At 44.0% G+C, this 20,360-nt stretch overlaps 1 protein-coding gene across 1 annotated transcript in view; it reads left to right on the top strand.

Annotated features, from left to right (window-relative positions):
* The window catches only part of FMN2 (formin 2), a 357,570-nt gene that overhangs the window by 247,840 nt on the left and 89,370 nt on the right, over positions 1 to 20,360 (top strand). The window contains exons 9-11 of the mRNA XM_070782159.1: positions 16,157 to 16,248; positions 16,410 to 16,539; positions 17,342 to 17,488. Of these exons, the coding sequence (XP_070638260.1) occupies positions 16,157 to 16,248; positions 16,410 to 16,539; positions 17,342 to 17,488 (369 nt within the window). The remainder of the gene's footprint in view (positions 1 to 16,156; positions 16,249 to 16,409; positions 16,540 to 17,341; positions 17,489 to 20,360) is intronic.

The raw sequence follows: 20,360 nt of genomic DNA, 5'->3' as shown, positions 1-20,360 counted from the left end.
TTAGTCAATGAAAGGAATAATCAAATGTCTTTATAAGGGTATAAAATTCCTATATTTTCCTTCACTGAATGTTGGACAAAAAATGTTGCCTGCCATTTTAGTAAACAAAGAATGTTGCTTGCCATTAAGCCCTTGGCCACTGCAGCTGCCCCTAGTGGTGTGCCTGAAGGGATTGGGGTGGAGAGAAGCAGGATGCGGGTCCCAGACAGGACTCCTTTAACAGGCACATCAAAGGAATGACTTCAGTGAGCCCTGACTCTTGCATCTGCCCATATGCAGACAGGCAACTATAATCATCAACTTGAGATGTCGGCTTATTTGTGATTAGTGGTAATCTTGATCTTTGACTACATGTTTTTTGTTTTGTTTTTTCTGCAAAAACTTCTATATATCCTGGCTCCTCCCTTACCTCTTTGAGCTCTCTCCCTCAGAGCTGTCTGAGAGGCTGTCTCCCAGGCTATAGTTCTCAGTAAGGTCCCAGAATAAAACATGATTCTCAACTTTTAGATTGTGTTTTTTTTTTTTTTTTCAGTTGATAACTTATTTAGGAAATTGAATGATTCTAGATGTGTATTTGGTTCTGAACTTTTTGTTTACTCACCAATATACAATGATTTGCCAATATGTGATTGTGATATTTTCAGGGGCCCTGAATGGCCATTCAGTTTAAGATTGCTGCTTGTCAGTGTCATCACAGACTCATCACTGAGTCTGTCCACTATTGCTGTGTGTATATGTCCACCGTAGCTATTGTCTGTGTCTCCATTGCTGTGTGTCTGTGTTCACTATTGCTGTGTGTACATGACTAACATTTTGCAAATTCCCCTCAGCCCTTGGCATTTAACAACATTCCAGTTGTTCATTTTACCTGGGGAGGAAAGATTTATGAGACTGTGGTATCTTAGTCTGTGGACTATGAAGAATATACCTCTTAAAGAGCTAGTTTTCAAGATTAGAGGAAAAACAGGCCAACAAGTAGTATAGAGACCACCCATAAACTCTGGAATGTATCATGTATTAAAGGTCTGTTTAAGTAGTCATTTAATAATACAGAAGGATTTTTCCTTGAAATTGCTGAGAAGTCCTCACTCCAACACAGAAAATGCTGTTCCATTCATAAGTACTTAACACGCATCGTTTTAAGTTTTTTATTATTTTTTTAATGTTGGCTGTGCTGAGTCTTTATTGCTTTGCATGGGCTTTTCTAATTGCAGCAGGCAGGGGCTACTCTCTAGTTTCAGTGCTCTGGCCCCATTGCAGTAGCTTCCCTTGTTGCAGAGTACAGGCTCCAGGGTGCGTGGGCTTCAGTCGTTGTGGCTCGTGCATTTAGTTGCCCCATGGCATATGCAGTCTTCCCAGACCAGGAATCCAACCTGTGTCTCCTGCATTGGCAGGTGGATTCTTAAGCCCTAGACCATCAGGAAGTCCAACATGGATATTTTTTATTCAAATAAGATGAGAGAAACTAACCACCAGATAGATGATTGCAAAATGAGGAGATGGGTTTCAAACACACAACGAAGTATTTACAGGTTAAGGTGACAAGTGCTAGGATAGAATTCTGTGGGAAGAACAGGGCAGTTGCTGAAGAGGTGACAATTACTTGGTCTTGGGGGACCGGGAGTAATCTTCATCATGAGGCAAGATTTGAAGCCATTTTTAAAAGTTCTTATAAACTTGAGAGAGGATATGAGGATTTTCCCAGCAGGTGGGAGAAAGTTTGCTGAAAGGCACAGATGTGGAAAACATTACAGTATTTGGGGTGAGGAATTCTGTGTTGGTGAAGTTGACCCACAGGAGAGTTGAAATTGGATTTGGTTGAGGCTGAGACTGATAGGGATGGATGTGGTCAGATGGCTCTGGAGTAGCAGTGATAAGAGTCGGGGAAATCTGCTCCTGAGATTTTTATCAGGGCTCACTGAGCCAGGAAGTGGTACCTAACTGGATGCAGGAGGGGAGAAACTGAAGTCAGCTTCTTTCCTGGGTGTCTGGACCAGATGGCCGTATGCCAGTGTTGGGTATTCAAAGGAGGTACATGTTTGGGGAAGTTAAGGAACAGATCATCTGTTGAGTTTTTTTTTATTCTTTTAAGCTTTTATTTTGAAATAATTACAGATTCACAAGAAACAGCATACATAGTACACAAAGGTCCCGTGTAGCCTTTCCCCAGTTTTCCCCAGAATACCATCTTACAGAACTATAGTACAGTGTTAAACCCTGAAAACTGACGCTGGTATTTTTCACAGACCTTTTTGCAGTTTTGCCGGTTTCACATGCACTTGTGTGTGTATGTGAATGAGTGTGTGTGCGTGCACATGTGTGTGTGTAGTTCTATACAGTTTTATCACATGTGCTGATTTGTGTAACTGTCACTACAATCAAGAGACAGCATTGTTGGAAATTCCCTGGTGGTCCAGTGATTAGGACTCGAGCTTTCACTTCTGGGGCCCAGGTTCAATCCCTGATAGGGACAGATGCTGCAAGTCATGAAGCCAACCGAAAAAAAAAAGATACACAGTTGTTCCACCTCTGCAAAGATCCCTTTCCCCATGACTAATCTCTGACAGTTACTATTCTGTTTTCCATCTCTTAATTTTGTCATTTTGAAAGTGTTGTCTAAATGGAATCATAGAGTATGTAACCCATAGCGATTTGATACTGTCTTATTTTCACTCAGTATTGATTCTGTTGCGATCCAGCCAAGTGTTGAGTGTATCTAAAGCTCGTTTCTTTCCACTGCTGAATAATATTCCATGGTGTGAATGCTCTAACATTTGCTTTATACATTGAGGGACATTTGGGTTGCTCTCAGGTTTGGGCTGTTTACTGCCTAATTCTGTAATTTGATTATGGAACTTCCACGGGACTTCTTCCAACAGACTCTTAGAGGGCACAAACAAAACCTTGTGAGCACCAGGAGCCCGGAAATGGGAGCAGTGTCCCCACAAGAGACTGAGCCAGACTTGCCTGTGAGTGTCCAGGACTCTCTGGCAGAGGCATGGGCTGACAGTGGCCTGCTGCGGGGTCAGAGGCCCTGAATACAACAGTGCGTGCACAAGTCCTTTGGAAGGAGGACACCATTACCACAATTACCCCTACCACAGTTTGGCCTGTGACTATTTATATACATTAAGTTGTTGTTGTTGTTGTTGTTGTTTTAATTTATTTTTTTAATGAAGAATAATTGCTTTACAGAATTTTGTTGTTTTTTGTCAAACCTCAACATGAATCAGCCATAGGTATACATATATTTTTTGTGCTGATCTAAGTTTTCTCATACTGTTCATGGGGTTCTCAAGGCAAGAATACTGAAGTGGTTTGTCATTCCCTTCTCCAATGGACTACATTTTGTCCGAACTCTCCACCATGACCCATCTGTCTTGGGTGGCCCTACATGGCATGGCTCATAGTTTCATTGACTTAGACAAGGCTGTGATCCATGTGATCAGTTTGGTTAGTTCTCTGTGATTGTGGTTTTCATTCTGTCTGCCCTCTGATGGAGAAGAAGAGGCTTATGGAAGCTTCCTGATGGGAGAGACTGACTGTGGGGGAAACTGGGTCTTATTCTGATGGGCGGAGCCATGTTCAGTAAATCTTTAATCCAACTCTCTGTTGATGGACGGGGCTGTGTTCTCTCCCTGTTGTTTGACCTGAGGCAGACTGTGGTAGGGGTAATTGTGGTAATGGTGACCTTCAAAGGGACTTGTGCACACATTGTTGTGTTCAGTGCCTGGACCCCGCAGCAGGCCACTGTCGACCCATGCCTCCACCGGAGACTCCTGGACACTCACAGGAAAGTCTGGCTCAGTCTCTTGTGGGGACACTGCTCCTTTCTCTTGGCTCCTGGTGTGCACAAAGTTTTGTACTTTGTTTGTACAAACAAACATGTATTCCAAATCTGTTTCCCCAGTCCTGTGGAAGTTCTGTAATCAAATCTCACTGGCCTCCAAAGAGAATTCCCTGGGAGTTCTCAGTCCCTCAGATTGAGAAATCTGTTTTGGGTCCCAGAACTTTCTTAACAATGTGAGAATTTCTTTGGTATAGTTGTTCTGCAGTTTGTGGGTCATCTGCTCTGCAGCTGTATGGTGGGGTGAATGGTGACCTCCTCCAAGAGGGCTTATGCCACACACTGCTTGACCCAGGTCTACTGCAGCCAGAGCGCATGTGCCCATGGCTGGCCACTGCTTACCCATGCCTCTGCAAGAGATACTCAAACACTCAAAGGCAGGTCTGGGTCAGTCTCTGAGTCCTGGTGTGCACAAGGCTTTGTTTGAGCCATCTGAGCATCTCTGGTGGGTATGGGGTTTGATTCTAAACATGATTTCGCCCTTCCTATTATCTGTTGTGGCTTCTCCTTTGCCCTTGGACATGGGACATTCACACCATGGAATACTTTTCAGCAATGGAAAGAAATGAGCTTTAGATACACTCAACACTTGGCTGTATCACAACAGAATTATACTGAGTGAAAATAAGTCAGTATCAAAAGGCTATGGGTTACATAATATATGACTCCATTTATATAACACTTTTAAAATGACAAAATTAAAAAGATGGAAAACAGAATAGTAATAGGCCTTGGAGTACAAAATGAAGCAGGGCAAAGGCTAACAGAGTTTTGCCAAGAGAACGCACTGGTCATAGCAAACACCCTCTTCCAACAACACAAGGGATGACTGTATACATGGACATCACCAGATGCTCAAAACTGAATCAGATTGATTATATTATTTTCAGTCAAAGACAGATAAGCTCTATATAGTCAGCAAAAGCAAGACCAGGAGCTAACTGTGGCTCAGATCATGAACTCCTTATTGCAAAATTCACACTTAAATTGGAGAAAGTAGGGAAAACCACTGAATCTGCCTGCAATTCAGGAGACCTGGCAAGAATACAGACGAACTATACAAAAAAAAGATCTTCATGACCCAGATAACCACGTAACCACGATGGTGTGATCACTCACCTAGAGCCAGACATCCTGGAGTGAGAAGTCAAATGGGCCTTAGGAAGCAAACAAAGCTAGTGGAGGTGATGGAATTCCAGTTGAGCTATTTCAGATCCTAAAAGATGATGTTGTTAAAGTGTTGCACTCGATATTCCAGCAAATTTGGAAAACTCAGCAGTGGCCACAGGACTGGAAAAGGTCAGTTTTCATTCCAATCCCAAAGAAAGGCAATGCCAAAGAATATTCAAACTACTGCATGATTGCACTCTTCTCACATGCTAGGAAAGTAATGCTCAAAATTCTCCAAGCCAGGCTTCAACAATACATGAACCATGAACTTCCAGACATTCAAGCTATATTTAGAAAAGGCAGAGGAACCAGAGATCAAATTGCCAACATCTGTTGAATCATAGAAAAAGCAAGAGAGTTCCAGAAAAACATCTACTTTATTGACTATGCCAAAGCCTTTGACTGTATGGATCACAACGAACTGTGGAAAATTCTTAAAGAGATGGAAATACCAGAGCACCTTACCTGCCTCCTGAGAAATCTGTATACAGGTCAAGAAGCAACAGTTAGAAGTGGACATGGAGTATGTCAAGGCTGTATATTGTCACCCTGCTTATTTAACTTATATGCAGAGTACATCATGCAAAATGCCGGGCTGGATGAAGCACAGCTGAAATCAAGATTGCCTGAAGAAATATCAATAACCTCGGATATGCAGATGACACCACCCTTATGGCAGAAAGTAAAGAAGAACTAAAGAGTCTCTTGATGGAAGTGAAAGAGGAGAGTGAAAAAGCTGGCTTAAAACTCAACGTTCAAAGAACTAAAATCATGGCATCTGGTCCCATCACTTCATGGCAAATAGATGGGGAAACAGTGGAAACAGTGACAGACTTCATTTTCTTTGGCTCTATTATCACTACATATGGTGACTGCAGCCATGATATTAAAAGACACTTACTCCTTGGAAGAAAAGCTGTGACCAACCTAGACAGCATATTAAAAAGCAGAGACATTACTTTGCTGACAATGTTCCATCTAGTCAGAGCTATGGTTTTTCTGGTAGTCATGTATGGATGTGAGAGTTGGACCATAAAGAAAGCTTAGCAGTGGAGAGTTGATGCTTTTGAAATGTGGTGTTAGAGAAGACTCTTGAGAGTCCCTTGGATTGCAAGGAGATCCAACCAGTCAATACTAAAATCAGTCCTGAATACTCATTGGAAAGACTGATGCTTAAACTGAAGCTCCACTACTTTGGCCATCTGGTGCAAACAACTGACTCGTTGGAAAAGACACTGATGCTGGGAAAGATTGAAGACAAGAGGAGAAGGGGATAACAGGAATGAGATGGTTGGATGGCATCACTGACTCGATGGACATGAGTCTGAGCAAGTTCCGGTGTTAGTGATGGACAGGGATACCTGGCATGTTGCAGTCCATGGGGTCATAAACAGTCAGACAGGACTGAGTGACTGAATTGAGCTAATCGGTTTTCTCATGTTGAGAGAAATGCCCAGCATATGTTAAATGTATATTTAGAATGTATTTTTAAGAAGGTGCTAAGCTGTTTTCCAGAATGGCTCTTCAGTCCAGTGATGTCAGCACCAGGACCCAGGAGAAAGAAACAGTGACCCCACAGGAGACTTGCCTTTGGGCGTCTAGGAGTCTCCAGCGAAGGCCTGGGTTGGTGGTGGCCTGCTGCAAGGTTGTGGGCACGGACTGTAGCAGTACATGCATGGGATCTTTTGAGGGAGGTCACCGTTATCTTCATTCAGTTCAGTTCGGTTCAGTTGCTCAGTCATGTCCAACTCTTTGCGACCCCATGGACTGCAGCACGCCAGGCCTCCCTGTCCATCACCAACTCCTGGAGTTCACTCAGACTCACGTCCATCGAGTCAGTGATGCCATCCAGCCATCTCATCCTCTGTCATCTCCTTCTCCTCCTGCCCCCAATCCCTCCCAGCATCAGAGTCTTTTCCAATGGTTGGCCCCAGGTAAATAACAGGGAGGGAACACAGCTCCACCCATCAACAGAAAATTGGATTAAACATTTACTGAACATGGCCCCGCCCATAAGAACAAGACCCAGTATCCCCCTCAGTCAGTCTATCCCATCAGGAAGCTTTCATAAACCTCTTACCATTCTCCATCAGAGGGCAGACAGACTGAAAACCACAGAATGGCTGTACCATTTTAATATTCTCAGATGCAGTATGTAAGAGATCTAATTTTGCTACATCCTTGCTACTGTCACCACTTAAAAAAATTTAGCTGTTGTAATAGATGGATGTAAGGCAATATCTCTTCGTGATTCTAATGGGCAATTTTCTAATAGTAAATGACCATCTTAGCATGTGTTTATCTTCTGTGTGTTCTCTCGGTGAAGTCTCTGTCTTTTACCCATTTTCTTGTTAGATTGTAGGCTCACTGTAACCCCTCTGAGCCAAGGCAGAAGCCTTGTTGCTGCTGCTGGGGGTAAGAGTGCCATCTGCCCCCTCCCCAGACACCAGGGAGGAGGTCCGGGCAGTGGGTTGCTGGGTAGCACTGCTTCCTGTCAGCCAGCTTTATCACATCCCTGCGAGTCAGGGGGAAAGTTTGGTTCTCCACTCAGCCATACTGATTCCAGGAGGGGTCAGTTTTTCTTTTCGTTTTTGATTGGTCAACAAGTATTAAAATTGAGGTTTTTTTCTACCAGACATCCTTTCTCCAGTCCTTTTTGTAGAGCTGGTCCTGGGTCCAGGCCTCTCTAGCACCCCTTCAGGGATGAAGGAGGAAAGAAAACCCAGGAGCTTACATCATTCCTCAGGTTGTGAAGTTCCCGCCCGGTCACCTTCCCTGCATTTTTCCTAGCTTTCCTATATTTGTTGGTGTCTAAGGCCCCCGACCCCTTCATTAGGCAGCCTGGGGCTCAGTAGAGCTCCTGTGGAGAGACGTTGATGTTGGCCCTTGATGTCAGGAGGTGGTGGGTAAAGGCCTGGACCTCAGCGCCTGTGCTCACTGGATGAGGCCCAGGATCTGCATTTTCTTCACACACTAGGGGTGGCCCTCTTGGTGATGATGCCTGTCTGTCAGGGCTCCATGACACTGTACACACAGGACACCTTGCAGGTGCCTGCCTGCAACTAAGGGCTCAGCAAATAGGAGCTCTTGTGCTCCTATAGGTGAGACTCTTGGCTCCAGGAAGATCATTTTTGAGCTTAGTGGAAGAACAAAAGCCAGATGATGGGGATTCAAACACCAAGCACTCGGGGAGGGAAGTCAGTTTGCCTCTGAGATTCTGAGCTGGAGAAGGAGAGAGAGGCTTGTGAAAGAGGGAGAAGGAAGTCTGAAGCTCAGGCAGGACAGGAGGAGGAGCTGAGTGGAGCAGAGATGGGGAGACATGCAGGTAAATTACATGGAGAGGACAGCGCTGCTGATGCTGGCAGAGTAGCACAGGAGCAAAGACAGGAACACTGCCCCGGAGGCCAGGGCAGACTCCCTCAGCCCGCATCCAGCACAGAACTGCATTCCTGACTGACGTCACCACATACTGTGATCTTTGCTTCTCCAAAATCAGACACCCACTGTTTCCACTCCTGGTGGTTACTGTTTCTACTGCGTAAAGAAGAGAAAAGAGACTGAACGAGGAGATAGGAGATTAGAAAGAAAAATAGGCTCCATTCTTTTATTATTATTTCATCTTGTGTTTATTAACCATCTGCTTTATTTCAGGCATTTGCTCTGGTTGCAGTGAGGAGAAAATTGACGTTATCCATGTGCTTATGTCGGTTTCTTTCCGCTCTGTGCACTGGGCCTCATGTATCTGTTCACGGCTGTGACGTGTGCTTGAAGGAAACGTGAATTCCTCCAGTGCTGCCATGATACGGGGGGATGCGGCTAGTGGAGGGTGAAGGAGGCCTCCCCAGAGCAGAGAGGCTAGAGCTGAAGCCAGGTGGCTGTGGGTGCTCCCAGGGTGAAATGTGTGGGGGATGTTCTAGATAAAGGAGGCTGGGTTTGTGGATAAGGAACTGAAGGAAAGCTGGTGAGGCCAGACTTGCTCAGCAGGAGGGGGCAGGGCACAGACATGGGGACAGGGAAGGGGGTAGGCCCTGGGAGCTTAGCAGGTGCCCAGGGTCTGTGTGGATCCAAGAGTGAGGGTAGTAACATCCTCCACAGGATACTGTGACATAGGTATGAGTAGGGGTGATGTGGAACACAGGCTCAGATCCACATCTTTAAAGCCAAGCTGCCCACCATTTAGAACATGTATCAGAGCCTTGGATATGATGGGGGACCAGGTGGACCCTCACGTTGTGGGTAGACGGAGGCTGTTGGTATGGAGTGGGCAGAGCAGTGGGAGTGGAGGACAGTGAGCAGCTCCAAGACTTGGCAATTCATGAGCTTCCAGCTGGGTGACTCGTTCCTACTTTACTGTCATCAGGACCACTGAAGAAGACATGAGCTTATCTTTAGACTGTTTTGGTCCAAGATGCTTCTGCAGTGTCCAAATGAAAATGTCTAGGAAGCAGTTGCCTGTGTGGATGTGGAGGGAAAACCAGAGCTGATCACAGAAACACAGGCTGAAGACATTTGTCCTGGGTGGTTGGGTGCGTGCGGGTCTGGTGAGGGGGGCAGGAGGGGGTCACTGGGGGTGAGGGGGAGTCCAGGGACAGAGAGTGCGATGCTGTGATGGAAGGAAGCAACACTAGGCGGCAGACACGGGGGCGAGAGTTGATGCCCTTTGAGGATCAAGGCAAAGATTTACAGGTGAGACTGATTATGAAATACTGAGAAAATGGTAGGGACTGAGTGAGGGAGCTGGTGAAAGTCTGGCTAGCACAGTGTTTCCACCTGCATGCCTTGGAACCCTGGCTCTTCAGGAGCATTTCTATCACATCCTCTCTGTCTCTTTCTGACACACACACGTGTTTTATAATCGATTAAATATGAGGATTGCTGCTAAAATGAAATAGCTCTTTCAACAACAGAACTTCCGAAAGTATTTATTTAGCATGTAGTTGAGTCACTGAGTCGTGTCTGACTCTTTTGCTACCCCACCTGCCAGGCTCCTCTGTCTGAGGGATTCACCAGGCAAGGATACTGGGGCGAGTTGCCATTTTCTTCTCCAGGGGATCCTCCCAACTCAGGGATTGAACCCGTGTCTCCTGCATTACAGGCGGATTCTTTACCACTGAGCCGCCTGGGAAACCACCCTATTACTATAGTATGTACCACCCAGCAGCTCTTAATGAATCTCAGGACCCAAGTCAGTGTTCCCTGGAACCCCACTTGAGAAACACTGGCTGAGCACTGTCAATAGACTTGGCCACAGAAAAGCACATGGTCTCTCTCGATAGCCTCCCCTCCATCTGCGTACCTGCTCCCAAGCCTCTCCTCTCTGGAAGCTACCGTTTCTCTCAGGAGTTGGAAGAGCAGCCATCAGTTGCAGGGTATGTGGGTTTGGGACTGTGAAGGTCAAAATACTTGGTGATTCCTGGCAGGCAGGAGTTCCATCTATTCTGGCCAGTGGTTGGGTGAGAGTTGTCTCTGGGGTGTTAGGTGCCATGAGTAACGAAGTGAAAACTAGTGACACTAGTGAGTAATTAGTGAAAGCCTCTAACTTAGCAGCAATAGGCCTATTTCATTTTTAGGCAGACGGGAAATCATGGGAAAAGGAATTTCTGGTACAAACCTGCAGATAATTGGGGTGGGAGTGGGAAGGGGTACGCAGTCCCTGTGCTGGAGACTGAAACGATTTGGTCTCATGAGACTGGGAGAAGGAGGGCTTGTTATTGGAATGTTTGGAACTTGGAAATTATTTTATATGGTTAATTGATATGTGAATGTGTAGCTGCATTGTCCATGCTGCTGCTGCTACTAAGTCACCTCAGTCGTGTCCGACTCTGTGTGACCCCATAGACGGCAGCCCACTAGGCTCCCCCGTCCCTGGGATTCTCCAGGCAAGATCACTGGAGTGGGTTGCCATTTCCTTCTCCAATGCAGGAAAGTGAAAAGTGAAAGTGAAGTCGCTCAGTCGTGTCCGACTCTTAGCGACCCCATGGACTGCAGCCTACCAGGCTCCTCCGTCCATGGGATTTTCCAGGCAAGAGTACTGGAGTGGGGTGCCATTGCCTTCTCCAACATTGTCCATGTGTTGGGCCATAAGAACCTATTTCAGCAGAAACTCTGGAATGATGGTGAGCTCCCTAGCACCTCCTTCATATATAGGAAGAGTTACATACAGTTTTAAAAGCAGTGGAAGATCGCTGTAGCAGGGTTGAGCAAATAAGAATGGTGTTATGAGCAGCATGGAATGTTGTGTGGTGGGGTTTTCCTTGAACTTGAAGCCCAGTATATATATTTTTATCTCCAGTATCTGGTGTAATGCTTAGTAATCAGTCAACCTTTGATTGAATGGGTGGATGAATAAATCCCTAATACTCATCCTTTTTAAAGCCTGACTTTAAACTGAAGGACCAGCGAAGAACCCTTGAGACTAACTTCACTTTGTGGGTCAAAGAGAGTCAGAATTATCTGGATGACCTTTAGGTTCTTGTACAGATTGGTAGTCACTAGTCTGACATAGTTGATGATTGCTGATAAGAAAAATAATTTGGGGCCTTAAGGTAGAAAATAACTGACCCTTGTTTTGCAAGTTTTGCACAAGTTTTGCAAGGAGAAAACTGACATTATGGGCTAGAAGAAGCAGTTGGTCTTAGTGTACTGATGAATAGTAAAATTTGTAGATTTGATGAATACTGCTTAAAAATCTATGGTGCTTTAGTCCTCTGTGTGTGTGTGTGTGTGTGTGTGTGTGTGTGCGTGTGCGTGCACGTGCACACACGCTCAGTCATGTCTGATTTTTTTCTGAACTATGGACTGTTGTCTGCCAGGCTTCTCTGTCCATGGAATTTTCCAGGCAAGAATACTGGAGTCGGTTGCCATTTCCTACTTCAGGGGATCTTCCCAACCCAGAGATTGAACCCACGTCTCTTGCATCGCTTGTTTTGGCAAGCAGGTTCTTTACCACTGTGCTACCTGGGCATCCCTTTTAGTCCTACTTCTTACACCTTTATACACATATTTCTGCATAACAGATTGATGATTCCTACATGAGAGAGTGATGTTGAATGAATATACAGATGAGTGAATTCACAGGTGCTTTTGCTGAGTGTAACTTTCTTATTTCTTTATCTGCTTGTTTGTGTCCTAACACTTGGAATAACTAGTTCTGTCTCACGCATGCTCAGGTGTCTATTTTGGATTCACATCACCTCACATGGACTCTCACTGTACTCTTACGGTGACAGTAAACAGCTGGCATGTTCTGCATCTCATTGCGTCCTCACTATTTCTTGTTTCCAGTGTCCTATCATTATCCTTCCTCCCTTTACCTCTGTCTTCTCTCTGGACTTGGAGGCCTTCTTTCTTCCTGTTGGATTACTGATTTAATTTTTCAATGTTTTAAGAATTTACTAACTGCTAAGTAGTATGTCAAGGCCATATATTGTCACCCTGTTTATTTAACTTATAGGCAGAGTGCACACATGCATGCTAAGTCACTTCAGTCGTGTCCAACTCTGTGTGATCCTGTGGACTGCAGCTTGCCAGGCTCCTCTGTCCATGGGATTCTCCTCCGGCAAGAATACTGGAATGGGATGCTATGCCCTCCTCCAGGGGACCTTCCCTACCCAGGGATCAAACCCATATCTCTTACATATAACCTGCATTGGCAGGCAGGTTCTTTACCACTAGCACCACCTGGGAAGCCCTATATTCAGAGTATATCATGCGAAATACTGGGCTGGTTGAATCACAAGCTGGAATCAAGATTGCCAGGAGAAATTCAACAATCTCAAATATGCAAATGATACCACTTTAATGGCAGAAAGCAAAGAGGAACTAAAGAACCTCTTGAAGGTGAAAGAGGAGAGTGAAAAAGCTGGCTTAAAACTCAACATTTAAAAAACAAATATCATGGCATCTGGCCCCATCAGTTCAGTTCAATTCAGTTCAGTTGGTCAGTCGTGTCCGAGTCTCTGCTACCCCATGAATTGCAGCACGCCAGGCCTCCCGTCCATCACCAACTCCAGGAGTTCACTCAGACTCACGTCCATCGAGTCAGTGATGCCATCCAGCCATCTCATCCTCTGTCGTCCCTTTCTCCTCCTGCCCCCAATCCCTCCCAGCATCAGAGTCTTTTCCAGTGAGTCAACTCTTCTCATGAGGTGGTCAAAGTACTGGAGTTTCAGCTTCAGCATCATTCCTTCCAAAGAACACCCAGGACTGATCTCCTTTAAAATGGACTGGTTGGCTCTCCTTGCAGTCCAAGGGACTCTCAAGAGTCTTCTCCAACACCACAGTTCAAAAGCATCAATTCTTCGGAGTTCAGCTTTCTTCACAGTCCAACTCTCACATCCATACATGACCACTGGAAAAACCATAGCCTTGACTAGTCCCATCACTTCATGGCAAATTGATGGGGAAAAAGTGGAAACTGTGACAGATATTCTCTCTTGGGCTCCAAAATCACTATGGACAGTGACTGTAGCCACAGAATTAAAAGATGCTTGCTCCTTGGAAGAAAATCTGTGACAAACCTAGATAGCATATTAAAAAGCATAGACATCACTTTGCCAACAAAGGTCCATCTAGTCAAAGCAATGTTTTTTCCAGTAGCCATGTATGGATGTGAGAGATGGACCATAAAGAAAACTGAGTGCTAAAGAATTGAAGCTTTTGAATTGTGGTGCTAGAGAAGACTCTTGAAAATCCCTTGAAACGCAAGGAGATCAAACCAGTCAATCATAAGGGAAATCAACCCTGAATATTCATTGGAAGAACTGATGCTGAAGCTGAAGCTCCAGTACTTTGACCCCTTGATGTGAAGAGCCGACTCTTTGGAAAAGACCCTGATGGTAGGAAAAACTGAGGGCAAGAGGAGAAAAGGGTGACATAGGATGAGATGGTTGGATGGTATCACTGACTCAATGGCATGAGTTTAAGCAAACTCAGGGTGATAGTGAAGGAAGCCTGGCACGCTGCAGTCCGTGGGTCACAGAGAGGCGGGGACGGTTTAGCAACTGAACAACAGCTATATAGTCATCCCTGGATATCTGCAGGGAGGGGGACACGAGGGAGGATCGATACAAAAAAGGATGCTCGAGTCCCTTAAATAAAATGACACAGTTCTTGCATAGAACACCCCACCCTACCCTCTTGTATACTTGTAATCACCTCAATTACTTATAATGCCTAATATGGTGGAAATTCTGTGTAAATGATTGCTGGAGTGCAGTAAATTCTAGTTTACCTTTGGGAACTTTATGGAATTTTCCCCCAAAATATTTTGGATCTGCATTTGGTTGAATCCTTGAATTCGGAGCCCAGGATGCAGAGGGCTGACCACATCATGAATCATACTGGTCACCAGGACCACAGAGATGCACAGGACGTGGCGCTTCTCTTACAGAAGTTGTAAACATGTCTGCACATCACCAATAAGACATGGTGGTATCCTTGGCACAATACAGAGCAAATATAAGGTTCTGTGTTGTTCTAGAGAGAGACTGGTTATAGTAGGGGTTGAGGTGGGCAAGGCAGGCTTTGCAGCAGAGGTTGTATCTTTACTTGTCAGTATTCTTCTGTTGCATCATATTCCAAAAGCAAAATTTATCAAACCCTCAAAATTGACCAATCTGTCATCAAATCTTCTTTCCCTGCTAAAAGACATTTTCTTGGAGGAACTAGTCTTTGCTAATTAATCCCATCAACAGAAATACCTGCCTTTCAGAATAATCAGTGAGTTCAAAACAAAACCATCCCTTCACTTAAAAGTTGATCGGGTTCTGTCATGTACAGCAGTTTTTGGCTGGGCTGCTTTTCTGTGTAAACAACAAATAATCTTGAGGGCATTTTACCTTCTGAGGACTAGACTCAAACCCAAGATAGGGTGATCTACTCAAATTTCTTCATGCATTTAGAAAATGAAGTATTTAGACTGTTTTGAAACATCTTTGTGAATGATAGAAACATTAAAATAAAAAAATAAAAATCATCCAGATTCTCCATAAAGCATAAGTTTGTGTTTTGGTCAGCCTATAAAATTCTCTACCTTATGTTAAAATGTAGAAAATCCTCTCCCATAAAGAAACAAATTTAGAATTACAAATTTTTAGCTTGAGATTTTCAAGGGTAAAAGAAGACACTTGGGAAGATAAAGCTTGGAGCTATTTTTGTATTAAAAAGAAAATTCAGGAGAATCAAAATCTTTTATTTTTGTTCCATGACTTAATAATTCAACTGTACTTTTCTTTTTCCCAAAGCAGATAGGCATAGACAATGATTGCAATCGGTAAATAGGTACTTTCTCTTTTACAAATCTTATAGCAGCTTTAGGATCAAATTCCTTCCAAATTTAATTTGATTAACTTCTGAATACGAAATACCATTTTTAAGTAAAATTATTGCATTCCAGAGAATATTATAGCTTATTTGACATGTGGGATCTGAGTTCCCTGAGCAGGAATTGAACCTGTGCCCTGCCACAGTGGAAGCTCAGAATCCTAGCCACTGAACTGCCAGAGAAGTCCCTCCAGAGGGTATTATAAACAGCTAAAAAACAATAAAGGGAAATCATATTGATTTAAACCATGCTGGAATAAATATTTTGCACATCACCAGTAGCCAATAATGGTTTCCCTGATAGCTCAGTTGGTAAAGAATCTGCCTATAATGAAGGAGACCCCGGTTTGATTCCTGGGTCAGGAAGATCCCCTGGAGAAGGGATAGGCTACCTACTCCAGTTTTCCCTTGTGGCTTTCTTTCCCAGTTTTCCCCACAAGGGAAGCCTTGTGGCTCAGCTGGTAAAGAATATGCCTGCAATCCAGGAGACCTGGGTTCGATCCCTGGGTTGGGAAGATCCCCTGGAGAAGGGAAAGGCTACCTACTCTAGTATTTTGGCCTGGAAAATTCCATGGACTGTATAGTCCATGGGGTCACAAAGAGTCAGACACGACTGAGAGTTTCACTTTCACTTTTGATAGCCAATAATATTTGGAAGATTTGGAGATGATCTGGTTTGCATTACACATATACACTTTAAAATACCTCATGAATTAAGTCAAGCTTTACCTCAGATGCTAAGAAATACGAAAATATGTAGAGTTCTGCTGTATTTAAGATCATTATCTAAAAACTGTTTGGTTTTTGTTTTTCCAGAGAGCACAGTCAGATGAACTGGAAAAAATTGAAAAGCATGGTCGGTCCTCCAAAGACAAGGAAAACGCCAAGTCTCTGGACAAACCTGAGCAGTAAGCACACCGTGGACCCCATGGGCAGCATGCGGGCCATGGGGGGCTCTTTCCATTGGGAAAACGAAGTATCTTCTGTGCATCAGGGTCATGAATGATGTGAGGATGAATGTGTTTACGTGCATCGTCTTTTTCCTCTTAACTTGGCTTTGTTTCCTTAGGTTCCTTTATGAACTGTCACTAATCCCCAACTTTTCAGAGCGAGTCTTTTGCATTCTGTTTCAGTCCACATTTTCAGAAAGCATTTGCTCAATTCGGCGCAAACTGGAGCTGCTACAGAAGTTGTGTGAGGTGGGTGCATGGGTTCTGATACTTAATTGTGCTCAGTCATGTTCATATTTCAAACAAATTGTCTCTTATTTATAGTAAACACTTCCAACTGAGTACCATTTGAAGACATTTTCTTTATTTCCCCTCAACAAATTGTTAGTGATTCCATCCAAATGCTTCAGGAATAGCTATATGACTCAACAGAAGAGAAACATTCTTCTGAAAATAAAGAACAAATGCTTGGCAGAAATGACCAATATTAACATCTAAAACAATTTGTCAAAATTTAATAGCACCATTCATTCTGGTTGTGGTAAATTATTTTGAAAAGTAGCATTATGTCATTAAAGAGATTTTCAGAGGCCGTGATACACAAATTCAAGTTAAACTGTGTGCTTTGGAAGAAGTGAGTGTGAACCTTTCAGGGATAAATCTAAATTTGGAAATTAAACTTTATAACTGTGTTTCGGTTTCCCACACCTTATGCTAAAAATGTTACACAGAGGCAGGTGCAGTTGGACTGATGGCAGTGACGTTACACTGTGGTGGTTCTCATGTTACGGGTGTGTTTGGTTTCCTTGTAATTACACCACAGGAGCATCCTAGGCTGGCACCTCTCAGCTGGAGAAGCACAACCTGCATGCTGTTAGTGGTGCAGCTTTTTTAAAGTTATCTTTGGAGATGCTGTTCTTAAATATACCTAAAATGAGCACTGATGAAGTTTGGATATGACCCATAATTATTAGTATGATCTGAATATCTGCCACTAACTTGAGAAAATTCAAACAGTAAGTGAGAAATTCTTCTTTATCCTGTTTTACAGACATTAAAACATGGCTCAGGGGTTATGCAGGTTTTGGGTTTGGTTCTTGCCTTTGGCAACTACATGAATGGTGGAAATAATACTCGGGGACAGGCAGACGGTTTTGGATTAGATATTCTCCCGAAGCTGAAAGATGTTAAAAGCAGTGTAAGTATTTTGGGTGAGTGAATGTAGCAAACTGAGGAGTGGATGTCTGTTTTGTAATAAGTTGAACTGTAAACCAGTGCGATAAATGTTTATGCTCCAAGGCCAAAAGTTCTATTATGTTCTGAGCCAGAAAAAGGTAATGGTTTTTAAAATATTAAGTTCAACTGAGGGAATTCCCAGGTGGCACTAGTGGTAAAGAATGTGCCTGCCAGTGAAGGAGACATAAGAGACCCTGCTGCTGCTGCTGCTGCTACTGCTGCTAAGTCGCTTCAGTCGTGTCTGACTCTGTGCGACCCCAGAGACAGCAGCCCACCAGGTTGCCCCGACCCTGGGATTCTCCAGGCAAGATCACTGGAGTGGGTTGCCATTTCCTTCTCCAATGCATGAAAGTGGAAAGTGAAAGTGAAGTCGCTCAGTCGTCTCCGACTCTTAGCGACCCTACGGCCTGCAGCCTTCCAGGCTCCTCCTTCCATGGGATTTTCCAGGCAAGAGTACTGGAGTGGGGTGCCGTTGCCTTCTCCGAAGAGACCCTGGGTCAGGTTCAATTCCTAGGTCGGGAAGATCCCCTGGAGGAAGGCATGGCAACCTGTTGGGGGCCAGAGTGAGGTACTCCGCCCATGGCAAAGGTCATGAGGAAGGAGGCTCGACATACGCAAAGGCGGGATCAAGCCTCAGGAGTCCCCCTGGAAATCCTCGAGCGTCTACCCCCATAACCAGAGCCTGCCTACTTTACTACTTTGTGCTCTTACCTACACCTCTGACTTTACGGGGGGCTGTCCCCCACCACCTCTTTCGGAGAAGGAGTTAACCTAGAGTTCCAGTCAATAAAAACTCTTGGGTGTGACAAGAGTGTTTTAACCTACAAACTCCTCTGAAGGTTCTCTAGCCTGCCTGACAGGCTCGTCCGGCCACATGTGATTGCTCACAGCCTCCCAACCGTGAGAGGCACGAGATGCTTTAAACCCTCTAAAAACAGGTTCTTTAGAGAAGTTAGAAAACTATAAGTATAGTGGGCTAATTAGAAATTGTGTTGGTGAAGGGTTTTTCATTTGTTGAGCCAATGTTTGTTGCTAAGTCTCCATATCCCCGCCCTTACACACATTAATGAATATATAGAATTAACCTTTGATATTAATCACGTTAGACCTTAGGCTAAGTAAATTCTTTTCTTAACTAAAACCCACTACACCCTCACCCTGTAGGAATGTAACTTTATTTGGGTGGCGTCTGTTTTGAGAATAATCAGCCCTGGAGAAATAAGTGTCCTGATTGACTGACCGCTGTCACAAAGAGAGGGTCGTAAATTGTCAGCAGGCCCCCCTGGCCAGAAGATGATGTAACACCCCTAAGACCTCTGTATACATTTGTATGAAGCACCTGACTTTGATAAAAGTCAGGACTGCTGACCCCGCGTGACTTTTGCATAACATCTCAGTGTATAAAAGTAGACCATGGAAAATAAAGAATTGGGATCAGTTCCTCGAAATACTGGTCTCCCCATGTCTCTCTCTCACTCTGGCTGAGTCTCCATCTGGAGCGCGGAACCCACCAAGCTTACTAATTTTGCCTGGGCTTCTAAGATCCGACCGGGGAGGCCTCAGTGTCTCCTCTCCTTCGGGAGAACGGAAGGACGCCTGCGGCCTACGTAAGTGGTGCAAGCTTCTTGTCTTGAAGTTTTATTGGTCCCCCGCGTAAACCAAGCTACTCAGCCTCTTTTCTCCACTGAATTTTCCTACTGAGCTATCCTCATTCTATTACTCCTTACATCTCTAATTAATATCTAATTGAAGCTATCGTATCCTGATCCTCGCCGATGCCGTCTCTCCTTCGAATACCCTGGATCAGCTGGGGTTGGTCCTCGGCAGCAACCCACTCCAATACTCTTGCTGAAGAATCCCATGGATAGAGAAACCAGGCAGGCTACAGTCCACTGGGTCTCAAAGAGTCAGACATGACTGAAGAGACTTAGCATGCATGCCCGCAAGTTTAAGTGAACAATTGGCCTATAAAAATGAAAATATAGAGAATTGTCTTCCTAGATAAGGAAATAATAAGGAAATAATCTCCCTGACAGAAGAGAGATACTTATTTTGCTTTTTTCTGCTGGTCAACAACTCCATGGTTTATTTAGTCATTACACTCATATGTTCATTTGACATTCTTTTATCCAACTTCTATGGAATGCCAGACACTGTACTTTTCCAAAATTGGGAAAAGCATAATCCTTTCTTGGAACACCAACAACATATAACTTTTGTGATCTTTATGGTTCTATTTGTTCAAGTGCCTTTTTATTTGTATGACACACATTTTCTCAGGAACCTTCAATATGTCAACCTGATAAATCACATTTATTCAAAATTTATTTATTCTTCTAAACACATGGTAGGTTTTGAATAGTTCTTTTTTGAAAAGATTTATTTATTTATTTATTTTTGTGCTGGGTCTTCGCTGCTGCACATGCAGTCTTTCTCTAACTTCAGTGAGCGGGGGCTACTCTCCAGGTGCAGTGCACGGGCTTCTCATTGCAGTGGTTTCTCTTGTTCTGCAGCACAGGCTCCAGGTGTTCAAGCTTCAGTGGTTGCAGCTCTCAGGCTCTGGAACATGAGCTCAGTAATTGTGGCACACGGGCTTAGCCCCACATTCCACATTCCACATTCCCATGTGGAATCTTCCCGGATCAGGAATCCAACTGTGTCCCCTGCCTTGGATTCTTAACCACTGGACCACCAGGGAAATACTGAATAGTTCTTAACAACTGATTGTTGGATTGAAACAAGTAATTTTTGCAAATAACATTAGAATATAAGTATAATCAATAAATGTTACTTATAAAAAATGAATCTGAAATAGATTCTTATGGTCATAATTA

This window comes from Bos indicus, chromosome 28 (genome assembly GCF_029378745.1).
Source record: "Bos indicus isolate NIAB-ARS_2022 breed Sahiwal x Tharparkar chromosome 28, NIAB-ARS_B.indTharparkar_mat_pri_1.0, whole genome shotgun sequence".
Taxonomy (NCBI): Eukaryota; Metazoa; Chordata; class Mammalia; order Artiodactyla; family Bovidae; genus Bos; species Bos indicus.
This window is presented reverse-complemented; position numbering and strand designations above follow the sequence as displayed.